The sequence below is a fragment of the Loxodonta africana genome, chromosome 2, assembly GCF_030014295.1.
Source record: "Loxodonta africana isolate mLoxAfr1 chromosome 2, mLoxAfr1.hap2, whole genome shotgun sequence".
NCBI classification, from domain to species: domain Eukaryota; kingdom Metazoa; phylum Chordata; class Mammalia; order Proboscidea; family Elephantidae; genus Loxodonta; species Loxodonta africana.
Window position 1 is genome coordinate 208,357,856 of NC_087343.1, and position 14,731 is coordinate 208,372,586.

General features: G+C 38.4%; 1 protein-coding gene across 1 annotated transcript; it reads right to left on the bottom strand.

Annotated features, from left to right (window-relative positions):
• Positions 1–12,101: 12,101 nt before the first annotated feature.
• LOC111748613 (olfactory receptor 14C36-like) lies at positions 12,102–13,784 on the bottom strand. Its single transcript, XM_064279341.1, has one exon. It carries the CDS (start codon positions 13,739–13,741, stop codon positions 12,803–12,805), a length of 939 nt encoding a protein of 312 aa, XP_064135411.1. The 5' UTR covers positions 13,742–13,784; the 3' UTR covers positions 12,102–12,802.
• Between the last annotated feature and the right edge of the window lie 947 nt (positions 13,785–14,731).

The window sequence follows — 14,731 nt, forward strand, 5'->3', positions numbered from 1 at the left end:
TGAAATAGTTTGCTAAATCTTTCTTCCTAGTCTAAGTCTGGAAGCTCCACTGAAACCTGTATACCATGATGGAATTTGAAATACCAGTGATGTAGCTTGCAGCATCAAAGCTATATAACTATATGAAAACCACCACAGGACAACAAACTGACAGACAGGTGGTGAATTGGTTAGTAGGAAATAATACTTTGACACTTTTTGCTGCTTTACTCCTTATTACTTGTGAAACCTATTTCCAATATGTTGTTGTAGTGTGCCATTGAGTAGATTTTGACTTATAGTGACCTTATAGGATAGAGCAGAACTGCCCCATTGGGTTTCCAAGAAGCAGTTAGTGAGCTCAAACTGCTGACCTTTTGGTTAGTAGCCAAGCTTTTAACCACTGTGCCATCAGGGCTGCTTAACCCCATATTACATACTGTAATTTTCTTTGTAACTCTACAAATTAGGGAGTAATATACACAGTTTTAAAAATACTGGGACACTGAAAAAAAAAATGGGACACCGAAAGGTCAAGGAAATTATTAAGCCATGGAAATAAAAACGTAAGATCACGAGTTCAAATCCAGGTTTGTGTTCTCTAATGTCATAATGCCACGTTTCCTCCACTAGAGACGTTGATCCTACTTAGCTTCACCTGCTTCCCACCACTCCAATCCATGGTATTCAAGCAAGATGACCATTAATTTTTTTTATTCCATTTCTGCCTTCTGAGTACTGTAGAAACCATGAAAGCTCAATTTTTGGATTAAATTAAATCATGGATAAAATGCTCCCTTGATTTTCTCATTATCGAGTATTAAGTTAACCATGGGAATGGTTTAAAATCATTTTTTGTATTGCTCCATATATCTTAACCGTGCCCAACTGTACATTATGAATCAATAGGACAATGTGTAGTGATATGTATTTTTACCCACTGAGTAGAATAAAATATTAATGTTGCCACAACCTCTTCTCAATATGAACATACTTTGTTATACAATAAAAAAGAGATGTTATGCCAGTGTTTTAATTATTTACATATAAAACAATTATGTATTTTCATTCATCTCTTCTCCCTAAAATGAATTCCTTTGTACCTAAAGGTTAATTCACCAGCTCCAGCCTTCATTTTCTCTCCTCTTTCACTGATGTTAATCTCCCTATTGTAAACAAAGCCACTGCCTTCCAGTCAATTTCCACTCACAGCCACCCTGTAGGACAGAGTAGAACGCCCCAATGGGTTTCCAAGGCTGTAATCTTTACAGAAGCAGACTACCACATCTTTCTGTCACAGAGCGGCTGGTGGATTTGAACCACTGACCTTTCGGTTAGCAGCCAAGCACTTTAACTACAGCACCAGCAGGGCTCCTCCTCCCAGTTACACGCCTTCGGAAGTTTATCACCTATCTTCATACACTCCTTGAGCTTAAATAAATGATTAAGTTCCTTTGATCAAAACATCCATTTCTGAAACTCTGATTTGTTAACTTACTAACTTCTTTTGCTCCTATCTCTTTTTATTAGCCTTTCAAATAGCGTTACATCTATTCATCTCTGTTTTGTCTTCAAACTTAAAAATATGTATCTTCGCCATCATATGAGCATCTGATTCCAATGATATCTTCATCAGACGATTAAGTGACAGCTTCCTCCGTCTTCAGATTCTTGTTGTTTTTAGGTGCTATTGAGTCGGGTCTGACACATAGCTACCTTTTAAGACAGAGTAGAACTGCTTCACAGGGTTTCCAAGGCTGTAAATCTTTACCGAAGCCGACTGACACATCTTTCTCCTGCAGAGTGGCTGGTGGGTTCTAACCACTGACCTTTTGGTTAGCAGCCCAGTTCTTAAGCACTGTGCCACCAGGGCTCAACCTGTAACCATTGAGTCGATTCCAACTCTTAGCAACTGTATAGGACAGAGTAGAACTCCCCCACAGGGTTTCCAAGGAGTAGTTGGTGGATTTGAACTGCTGGCCTTTTGGTTAGCACCCAAGCTCTTAACCACTGGAGTATGCCACGAGGATTTCCTCCTCTGTTGCCACATCTTTTACTCTCCTGCAATTCTCCTGCGTATTTTATTGTCAGTCATTCCGTTGAAATACATTTAAGCTGTCCTTCCTCAATAACTATTTCAAAATTGTGTCATTATTACAATCCAAAATCCTTAGTTTGGAATTCCGCTTTTCTGCCTCCTCTTCTCCCCCTCCTCCTTTTTCTCTTCTTCTTTATTTTGCAATCACCTATTCTTCCAATTCTATCTTCTTCCTTTCTTTTGAAACCTAATTAATGTTTTTCTCTTATCCCCCTTTTTTTTTCTTATCCTTTACTGTGATTGCAGTCATAGCTGTCATAATTTTGGCAAGTATATAAGCTCTATTTCAGATAATAATTAAAAAAAAATAAAGCCACCCTAAATGATCTCAGATTTAATGTACGCTTTTCTGATTTTTGGTAACACTTCATTTGAAGTGGTCTTTTAAAAATATATCACACACAACTTAAAATTAATGGGATTTGAATGCATGTTCTAGATCTCCGCCAGAGTTATAAAATACTTGAGGTTCTGTCAATATGTTATTGAACTAAAATCAACATACATGCAATGCATGGCTTAACTGAAACACCTAGGAAAATAAGTTCCTCAAGCACTATCTCCAAGAACACTGCCCTCATGAATTTATATTTATAGAAATTTCAAATAGTAGCTCTCTGCAAATATTACAAAAATCCTTAAAATATATTCTTTTGGATCTTTTACTGGATGAGCTATGTACTTATGCTTTATATTTTGTTTCCATTTTTACTCTTTGAATTTGTTATCTGTAATATTTTTCTTACCATAAATATGTGTTTTATTATCTTACTGATAAGTAATGCATAGGAATGATAACCTTACTTGAAAATGTGATGGATGGATTGATTGATTTATTCATAATTCACTAATTTAACCTCATTGAATCCTCACAGTTATAGAAAATAAGAATGGCGTTTAGTGTATTTTACTGCAACTTATGATGCATGGAATTTGTGGAAGTTAGTAATTATTTAATAATATTATCAAACTGAGTAAGTTGAAGCATATTGTTTTTTCTGGTTTTGTAAAAATATTGTAATTATTTTCCCGTGCAATCTGGACATATTTCAGTACTTAAATAAGCCGATACATAAAGGTATTGTTTTCTGCACATTTGCAGAATATATGGATTGTTGGTAATGGGTGTGTAGTTCATGGATGCTGTACTCACACCCAATTTCTCTTTTTTTACTGTCACCATACCAGCCCTGGTGGCACAGTGGTTAAGAGCTATGGCTACTAACTAGAAGGTCAGCAGTTCAAATCCACCAGTGGCTCCTTGGAAATCCTATGGAGTAGTTCTACTCTGTCCTACAGGGTTGCTATGAGTTGAAATTGACTTTGACACCAACAGGTTATACGTGATGAAGGATTAACATGTGTTTTGCAACTTTTACTAGAATAATTGCAGGCTTGTAGCCTAAAGGCTTACCATACCCTAAAGAGAAGCACACATTCTCCTGGATTTGCTCAAATAGTTTCTTACTGACATGAAACAGCAGAATGTGCATTTCCAGGTCTGCATATCCTTGCGCCCTCAGCTTCATACCTGCACTGGAAAATTTGCCATGTTGTCACATTTCACATCCTTGTTTCCCTTCTCCCTTTTTCTCTTACCAGTGTAAACGCATGTAACATATAAAACCCTGTTAATGCCAGAAGGTAAAGGCAGGTGTACTTTTCAGACTGACCACATATTTGCAAGACTAAAAGTTTTTTGCTTTGTTTTGCTGCTCTTTATTTCAGGGCCTTTTGAAATGGTTCACTAAGTAGATTTTCTATTGTTGTTTTATATCAACCCAATTACTGAAAATTTATTGATATAATTAGACGAATAACTAGGATAAGAAGAGCTACACCAGTATTTATAAGTATCTCTACCCTAATTTTGCCACTTTCATTCTGAAGGTTTAGTTTTTTAAAATAATTGCTTAACAATTCCTCCCTCTAAGGTTCATATCAGACTTCTACTACCATATTCTAGAAATGCAACAGGTTTTCACACTCAGAAAATAGAGTGACCAATCTTTATTATTGGATGCTCACCTATCCATTTTAGATTTCTACCTTGAAGTTCCATGTTGCAGCTTAGTGAAGCTGAGACTATATCATGTTCAGGGGAATATATATTTTGCATTCTGACCCTACCATTTCCTTGTTATGTAGCTATGATGAGCCTCCAAAACATTTTTCAGCCTCAGTTTCCTTATCTATAATTTTTTTAAGAAAAACTATATTATGAATTTTATATTTGTACAACACATTCCAAATAGAAACTCCAAATGGTAGTTATGTTGGGGTAAAATAAATAAGAATTACAGATAACTGACAGAAGGAATAAGAATGTGATCTCTTCAGTACTTACTTTTCTTCTACCTAATGCTCATAGTACTATAATTTTAAAACAAGTAAGAAAAAAAAAGAAAGGAAAATTCACACTCAGCATCTGCTAAATTTTTTGTTAAAGGAATATGACAATAATGGTAGCAGCAGAGAAATTGCAGGAGCAAAGAAACAGCAGCAGCAGAACCAGGAGACCAGTGTGAGAGGGTGCTGGATCTGACCAACAGAGTGAGATGGCTAGTGCCTTCGGCAGTAGGCTCCCTGCCAGAGTGGGGTGCCTCCAGGCAATTATTGGTGGAGCTACAGAGCTTTTGAACACTAGCCCCAGGAGGGCAGACTCAGATGGCAAGGCCCAAGAGACCAGGAAGCAGAAGCTGAAAAGAAAAAGAACACAGGAAGTAGAGCTGCTTCAGTGACAAAGGGTATGGCCATGACCTCTAGAGTCTCAAGGGTGGAGTGGCCATTCAGATGGACCAGGAGGACGGGGCTGCCCAAAGCTGAGGGAACAGAGTTGCCCTTCCAGTGGGCCTGAAAGGCAGAGCTGGAGCCCAAGGCAGAGGGACTTCCACTCAGAATTTGGAGAGTATGGCCAATACCTAGAGTCTGGAGGGCAGAGCCATGGTGTAAAGGTTCTCTCAGGATTATTTTCGAGACTTGAGGGCTAATGTAATATGTTCTGCTGACTTGCTTGTGCCTGTTATCCCTTCTTTCCTTCCAATTTCTCCCATTTGTAATGGAAATGTCTAGCTGGTTCCTGTTCTACCATTGTACTTTGGAAGCACACAACTTGTATTCTCGATTTGACGGGTGAAGAGGAATTTTTTAATTTTGGACTTGGAGTTGATTTTAGACTTTTGCTATGATACGATGTGGTGAATATGTTTTACATGTGGTAAGCTCATGAATTTTGAGAGCCAAAGGGTGGAATATTATGGATTGAATTGTGTCCACCCATAATATGTATCAGCTTGGCTAAACCATGATTCCCAGTATTGAGTTATTGTCCAACATTTTGTGATTTAATGTGATTTTCCTATGTGTCATAAATCCTACTTCTATGATTTTGATGAGGCAGGATTAGAGGCAGTTATGTTAATGATGCAAGACTCAATCTACAAGATTAGGTTGTGTCCTAAATAAATCTATTTTGAGATAGATAGAAAAGAGAAAAGCACGAAGAGAGATGGGGTACCTCATACCACCAAAACACAAGAGCCAGGAGAATAGTACATCCTTTGGGCCCAGGGTTCCTCAGCTGAGAAGCTCCATGACCGAGGAAGATTGATGACAAGGACCTTCCTCCAGAGCCAACAGAAAGAAAGGCTTCCCCTGGAGCTGTGCCCTGAATTTGGATTTCTAGCCTACTAGACTGTGAGAGAATAAATCTGTTTGTTAAAGTCATCCATTTGGTATATTTCTGTTATAGCAGAAGGATATAACAGAGGCTGTGAGGTACTCAAAATTGTTGTTATGTTGGAGAAAATAAATAAGAATTACAAATGACTTACTAAAGGAATAAGCATGTGATCCCTTCAATACTTAAATTTCTTCCATCTAACACCCATAGTACTATTGTTTTTAAGAAAGTAGCCAAAAAGGTAAAGGAAAATCTACCACTCAGCTGTTACCAATATAGTTTTTTGTTCAAGAAATATGACAATATATAATATTCTGAAATGCTATGAATAACTCATTGGTTGAGTCAATTCTGAGTCATAGTGACCCTACAGGACAGAATAGAACTGCCCCATAGGGTTTCCAAGGAGTGGCTGGTGGTTTTGAACTGTCGACCTTTTGTTTAGCAGCCAAATACTTAACTACTGTACCACCAGGGCCCCAAGTTGTAAAACTGAGACATTTCTTTACCTTAACAAGGCAAAGGATATGATTCTTTGCCTTTTCTACAAAGACTTGAAGGATGTAATTTTTGACCTAAGGAATTGGCAGGTGTATCTGTTCATTAATATATTAATTAATTCATCCATGCATGCATCAAATATTTAATTTATTTATAATTAACATAATCTTTCAAAATTTTTGGTTTTTTTTTTAATATGAGACACTGGTCTGGAAGCTGGGGAATGAATGAATCATGAACAAATGTTCACATGCTCTTTTATAATATGCTATGAGAAAGCTCTAAAATTAGACGTAAACTATAAGTGATTATCTCTACATTTTATGACAGGGTTTCACTTATTCATCCATGTAGTATCTGAACATATAACAGAGTATTTGCCAAAGAGAAGAAATAGGCAGATATTTGTTGAAATTATTAATTGAAGAACATTCATATGCATAAATAATTTCTATGTTTTAGGTACACACAACACACCATAATTAAAGTTGTTTAAGTATAAATTTAAATCAACATTCTGCATACCAAGGCAATGAACAATGTGCAGAGGCTCTCTTGCCCCTGCCTGTGTTCCTGGTATCAGCCACAACTGTTGCTATATGCTGACTCTGTGCTTTCATAATCAGCTATCAACTCTGTTCAAAATTCTGGACCTGAATTTTTAATGCAATGAGTAAAAAAGAAGAGGTTGGTCTTGTTGTGGGAATCTCTCTTCTATCTGCACTCTCTACTACAATCTCATGAACGCTCTTAAAACATAAGTGAGCAGCGCAGTACAGAAGTTGAGATAATTCATAGAGGGAGGTGAAGAGGGGGTAAAATAAAGTAAAATTAGCAAAGACTCACAAGTTAATATCGTCTTTTCTTAGACTGGATATGGAAGGCAGGATTTCTGGTAACAGTCCAATGAAGTTTCAGGTGCAGGCAAGGATGACAGGACGTATTTACTTGAGATGACTGAGAACCTGAAATAACTCTCCTTTTTTATAACAAAAAACCTCTGTGTTCTTTTTAACGTAAGGGCTGGAGATGCTGATGGCAGTAGAGAAAACCCCTGGGAACACTGTCTGGGTCTTTCAATAATAGCCAGTGCCCAGGGATAATTTTTAGGAGATAATTGGTCTAGATGTTGTGGGATCAGTACTCAAATAAAACCTGTGAATGAACTTTGTATGCCAAGAACTATTGATATATTTGAGGCTGGGGGAAAAATTGGTGAAGATTAATGAGCCAGTAATTTAAACACAAAGTAAACTGCAGTACCCTAATATTCTGAGGTCTCATAAGGTGAAATTCCTGTGGATCAACAAATGGAGATCAAGTGGCATAGAAAGAGAGATCTAAAGTCAGGCTTAACCTGATTGAAGAGAACCATGTTCCCCCCATTCTCTGTGTATATCTCTGAGGAAAAGTGTGATTCAACTAGCTGTGCCAAAATCACAGAAATTCTAATGGATTAAAAGAACAAAAAAAATTCTTCTGAATTCCTTCAAAGTGTTAACATAAAGGAATTTCCTGCTATTTACTAGCCCAGTACCAAAGCCCAACCCAGAAACCTGTGAACTCTGATCAATCACATGTTGCTTCATGTATTGTGCTTCAGTTTCTTCATCTGTTTTGTTAACAAGAGCATCTACTCTTCTGGCCTCTTGAAATCATGACACAGTGGAACCTATGAAGCATTTGGACTAGTTCCTAACACATGGTGCATATTAGGAAGTGCTGTGCTATCTCTTGTTTAATCTTCATGCAATACAAAGACATGCAATGGTATGAGTATATCAGTCAGATCCCATCAAGAAAGCAGATGGATCTTCTGGGTTTTAGAGGTTCTTGAGGTAACCACTTGGTTAAGCATATGATAATCCCCTGTCTTTGTATAAGATACATCTATTTCTGCAAGTTGAATGGGGATGTGGTGGAAATCACCACCCCTGCATTTTTCAAGCATTTTATGGTGGGACTAATCACTGAAATACCACCAGGAATGCAATACTGCTTCTGGTTTCCTACTATTCTAGGTAGAGGCTGTTCTAGTGGTTTCCACTTGACCTTTCCTACCATAATTGCCCTCACTCCCCATGTCAGGGATCCAATATGGGAATTCTGTCAATTTTCTTGGTATATCTATCCTAATTATATATTTCAGAACTAGAGAAATAACCATAGGAATGTTCAAGGTAAGACAGGGAGAAAAGGCCCTGAGATCGGAGGATGCCTGTTTGAGGAATAGCAAAGAGACTGGTGTGGTTAGAGGAGAAGCAAGTAAAAGAGAAATAGACTATACTATCAGGGAGGTAATAGGGATTTGAGTGTGGAATCTAGGGACTTATTAAGACAGGGAACAGAGGGGTCCCCAAATCTGCCAGCAAAGTAACAAGAAATGGGCCAGGGTGCAGAAGCAAAGCCATTCCCCAGGACAATGGGGCAACTTCTTTAAAGTTGCCTTTGAGAAGCAGGTGGAGAAAACCAGACCCAGGGACATGGGTAGAATATCCACCTGTGACCTCTGTGTGACCTTCCACCAGGAGCAATGAGGGGCTACAGCTCCAGCCGGGGAATTGAACCCAGGGAGCAAGAGACTGTGCAAGTGTAACACCCCATAATAAGTCCTGCTACGAATCCCAGAGGCCTCCAGGACAGAAGACATCTTGGAAAGCTGCTGCGTGGGCACCTTATTTAACATATTCCCACTCTTGCCTATGAAAAACATGAATCTTTTCCTGCCCAAGAACTTTTAAAAAAAACTCAGGGCTGTTTTTGTTATGTGAGATGAGAGTATGCATTGCTCTTGACCCTCCTCATCTCCACTTGCAAGCCTCTTCAATAAAGCTTTGCTCATGTGAAAAACTACATGCCTAACCTGCTCATTCTTGACGAGTGAGAGGCAAGAACCTTATTCCGGTAGCAAAGGACTCACTGGACTCACTGTATCATGGATCCAAGCCATAAGTTCTACACTGACTGGTGGACTACAGTACCATTTTGGATTAGTATGAGATGACAGTAAGTGTCCAGTAATTCCCAAACATCTTTTACATCCCTTTCTCCATTGCAAAGTTATCTTGTGGTATGAATTGAACTGTGTCCCCCCAAAAAGTGTCAACTTGGCTAGTCTATGATTCTCAGTATTATCTGATTGTCCACCATTTTGTCATCTGATATGATTTTCCTATTTGTTGTAAATCTTGCCTCTATGATGTTAATGAGTTGGGATTAGAGGTAGTTATGTTAATGACTTAGGACTCAATTCTCAAGATTAGGTGTGTCTGAAGTCAATTTCTTTTGAGATATAAAAGAAAGAAATGTGTAGAGAGACAGGGGGACCTCATACCACCAAGAAACAAGAGTCAAGATAGTAGTTTGTCCTTCGGATCTGGGGTTTCTGCGCTGAAAAGCTTCTTGACTGGGGAAATTTGATGACAAGGACCTTCCCCCAGAGCCAACAGAGAGAGAAGGCCTTCCCCTGGAGCTGGTGCCCTGAAATCGGACTTCTAGCCTTCAAGACTGTGAGAGAATACATTTCTCTTTGTTAAAGCCATCCACTTGTGGTATTTCTGTTATAGCAGGGCTAGATAATTAAGACACCTTGTTAAAAGGCCATATATCCCTTTGGGGAAGGCTGCTGGAATGATTAACATTATAAATTCTTGGCAGTGTAGTGGAGTCCTTTCTTAAATGGACAGACCACCCCTTTACATAAGGGAATGTGGGCCTGTAAACTGGCTGAAGTCTGGGAACTGATCAAGAGGCTTGACTCTCTGTTTGGGTGATTCAGGTTAAACTTACATTCAGCTGGCCTAGAACTCTTCCACTTATACAGATCACATAAGAATTTAGTACACACTTCCTATCAATTTCATTTCTAATGACACACCAGAATCAATTAGGTAACTCCATAGGCCTATATAAGTCAGACTACTCTTATTACTGCTTTGACTGTGGTGACCATTATGGTAACCACACCCACCTTCTCTTTGGCAATTAAGTGCTGCCATTTGTTCCCTCCATCCTGGGCTCTGATTACCACCATTGCATTTAGGTTTACCAATTCAGAGGCAGCAATTCCCACTGTAAAACTGAGTTACAGAGAAGAGTGACCACAGAGATCTTCGAGGATGCTGTGGCTCCTGTCACAAATTTATTCCTCATAAAACTCAAAACCCATTGCCACTGAGTCGATTCCCACTCATAGCAACCCTATGTGACAAAGTAGAACTGACTCATAGGGTTTCCAAGGAGCAGCTTGTGGATTTGAACATCCAACCTTTTGGTTAGCAGCCTGAGATTGTAACCACTGCACAACCAGGGTTCCTCTTAGTTGTGGCGAAACGTGTGTTCTATGGACACTCCCATGTTGGGAGGGAAGGTGTTACATGATAAACTTGTTCTAACGTTCCAATTTCCCTAACCATTCATAATCCTTGTTGTATAATATACCAAGGCCATTCTGATATTTCAGGTTCATTTAGTGTAGGCCATCTCTTGATCTATGTTTTAGTAGGAATCAGACAAGCTGTTAGAATTATTTCTAACCATTTGAGCTGAAACAATCAATCATGAATATCTCTGCTTATTGGACAATTGTTAATAAAGTCTGCTGTATCCAACTTTATGCTCCTTTCAACATTTTTTTTTTTTTTTTACACTCTTAATATCCATTTCCCCACATATTCCCTGGTTTCTGTCTATAAATTAGAAAAATCATGTAGCACACTTCCTGATGGATCATACTTTTTACCTCACCTTTAAGTTTCTGTGGGGTTTTATTTTAAAGTATAGAAGCAAAGAGGGGTGGTGGGGGCAGATTCTGAGGAGAATCAACAGTGTATTGCAAGGCAACTGCCTCGGAAAATTCCATTACAACTTCCTCAGGCACAGAGGGTTAATATCCTCAGATGGGGTGAAAGGGTTGCTTCTACTAGCTAAAAAGAGTTGGAAAAAATTTGAGGTACTATGTCACTAACATTATCAATATCTGACTCATGTTTTCATTCAAATATTCAGGATAGTATTTCGTCCCAATAAATACCCTCACTTTAACATCAGAAAACAGTGAAGGTAGGAATTTAATTTCCATTGTAATTCTGCCATTTGTAGTATGAGACTCTGAGTTTGGTTTTCAGCTACCTCATCTCCGTGGCTACACAACATAAAATTTTATTTTATAGCATCCATAGAAATTTTCAAGTGACTATGCAATGCTGGTGGTGTAGTGGTTAAGTGCTACAGCTGTTAACCAAGAGGTTGGCAGTTCAAATCCACCAGGCGCTCCTTGGAAACTCTTATGGGGCAGTTCTACTCTGTCCTCTAGGGTCGCTATGAGTTGGACTCTACTCGACAGCACTGGGTTTGGTTTTTGGTTTTTGGTATGCAATGCTTGACTAGGGAATTCGAAGCCCTGACCTCAACCTTTCCTTCTCCCCACTTTGTCCAGTGAAATTAGGAGCAACCGATCCATGTGATTATACTCATCAGTTGAAGAAAATCTTCTGAGGTGTTAAATGCAGAATCATTCAGAACATTGTCTGTTTTAGGTATTTGATCAGGAGTATTTTATTGAATGTGTCTATTTCGTCATCATGCCATGAACTATCAGTGTCCTCTTTACTTTTTGAAATAGAGTCAGTAGTGCCTTAATATCTAACCAGATGTGAGATCCAATTTCAGAAACACCAGAATTAAATCAGGAAAATCATCTTTAAGATTTTATTCCTCTAGAAGCACTCCCAGAATTAAAGACTATGTCAGTCAGAACCCTCCAAAGAAACAGAATTAGTATAATATATATATTTAAAGAGAGAGAAAGTGAGGGAGAGAGAGATTGAGAGAGACCTCAGGTAAATGGCCAGTATGATTGTAAGGCTAGCAAGTCCAAAATCCTTAGGTGAGGTGACTGCCTTGAAACTCTGGGAGTCTTCTCTCTGAAATATGTAGGTAATGCAACTGGTTGGAACCACCAAAAGCCTTGTGTCCAAAATTGGTAGACCAGGCAATGTGCTGAAAATTCTGGAAAAAGATGTTTATTTACCATCTTGAGGCAAAATTACCCTCCTTTGGGAAACCTCAGTTTTTACTTCAACTGATTGAATGAGGCTCATTCATGTCAGGGAGAGTAATATGGTTTACTTAAATTCAATTGGTTTAAATGTTAAAAACAAAACCCCAAATCTGTTGCCATCACATCAATTCTGACTCATAGCAGCCCTCTAGGACAGAGTAGAACTGCTGCATAGGGTTTCTAAGGAGCACATGGTGGATTCAAACTGTGGATCTTTTGGTTAGTAGGCATAGCTCTTAACCACTATGCCACCAGGGTTTCCAAAAGTTCAATTGATTTAAATGTTAATCATATGTAAGTACCTACATAGCAATTTCTAGATGACAACTATAAATAACAGCATTGTTTCTATTTTGATATATAATATATTCACTGTCACTTAGATATCAAGTTCCCGAATTTTGAAATTAGGCAAAGAATCTAATTTTGAAAAAATTTTCAACACTACCCATCAAAGCAGGAATGTCTTTAGTTAATGATCTTATTGTTTTTCTGAATAGAATATCCTTCTCATAATTCTCCTTACAGCCTCCTTTATCTGCTTGTTCCTAAGGCTATAGATGATAGGATTTAGGAAAGGAGGGACTATAGAGTAGAATACAGCAATGATCATGTCTTGAATTGTTGGTGAGTTGGAGGTTGGATTCAAATACACAACAAAAACTGAGCTGACAAGGACTGTCACCACGAGGATGTGAGGTATACAGGTGGAAAATGCCTTTCCTCTCTCTCCTCTGGTTGGAAGCTTGAGCACAGCAGAAAATATGCGAATATAAGTCATGATGATGAAGGAAAAAAAGCCACCTACAATCACAACTGCGGAGAAAAATATTACAACCTCATTGATGAAGGTATCAGAGCAGGACAGCTTCAACAAAGAGGGGATATCACAAAAGAACTGATGGATCACGTTAGACTGACAGAAGGACAACCGGAATGTGTTGCTAGTGTGCACACCTGCATAAATCAGACCACTGAATACAGAGGCCAGTGTCATCTGGACACAGACATGAGGGTTCATGATCACAGGGTAGTGAAGGGGATGGCAGATGGCCGCGTAGCGGTCATAGGCCATGATGGTGAGGAATAGCAGTTCTGCAGCAGCACACGAAATTACAAGGAAGATCTGAGCTGCACATCCAACAATAGAGATCACCCTGTTGTTAAGCAGCAAGATCACACACGCCTTGGGGACAGTGACAGAAATGTAGCACATGTCCAGGACAGACAGATTCCTAAGGAAGAAATACATGGGGGTGTGAATACTCTTGTCAAAAGTGGTTACTGTGACAATGAGAAGGTTTCCTATCAAGGTTGTCAAGTACATCAGTAAGAATAACATGGCATGCAAGACTCTGAGCTCCCACACATCAGAAAATCCCAAAAGCAGGAATTCAGTCACTGTGGTATAGTTAGCCATATTTGGGTACTTTTCTTTGGACAGGAGAGACAAAGGCAAATAATCTCTAAAAACAAAAAAGAAAATGATAATGAGGAAAGAAATTAGCTAAAGCTAATTTATTGTCTCATATTTATCCATTTTTTCCACTCTAGTTGGGAATTTGTTGTTGTGCTGTTGTGAGTTGTCATCAAGTTTGCTCTGACTCATGGCAACAGAATGAAACACTGCCTAGTCCCAGCCATCCTTAAGATCATGGGCATGCTTGAGGCCATTGTTGCCTTCCAACCTAGAAGTCTCATCTTTCAGTATATTCTGTTGTGATCCACAGGTTTTCACTGGCTAATTTTCTGAAGTGTATTTCCAGGATTTTCTTTTGAGTTTGTTTTAGTCTGGGAGCCCCACTATAATTTGTCCACAATAGGTTACACTGCTAGCATTTGAAATACTAATGTCAGTTTCCAGTATCAAGCAACATGTATGACAAACTTAAAGCTGGGTGGTGGAGTTGTTAGTAGAAAATAACATTATTTTGTCTTCTGCTCCTTTATTCTCCTCACTTGTATAAGTTATTCGCAAGGTAATGGTAAAAATATAATTCTCTGCTCATTCTTGCATAAATTTCTCTTACTACCTGGAAAATGAGTATATTGGAGGCCAAGTTTACCAGGTAGATTGAGTTGATATAGGTAACGTCTTTGTATCTTATTAGAATTATTCTATAAATATTAACACATCATTAACCAATGACCAAACAGAATTTGAATAAAAATTGAAACGTATTGTTTTGCAAGTACCTCTCAAAACTGTATATGCAGTTTAAATTCAAACTCTGCACACAGATTTAGAAAATATTTTTATCTCCACTTACACCACTAATATTTTTATTTATGATTTCATTCAGAATTTTATCTTCCAGAATTTCTCTCTCTGATGACCACCCTCTTGCCACTACATATATCTTTCCCTGGCAACTATTATCACGTACCCACTTTATTTTGACATTTAATT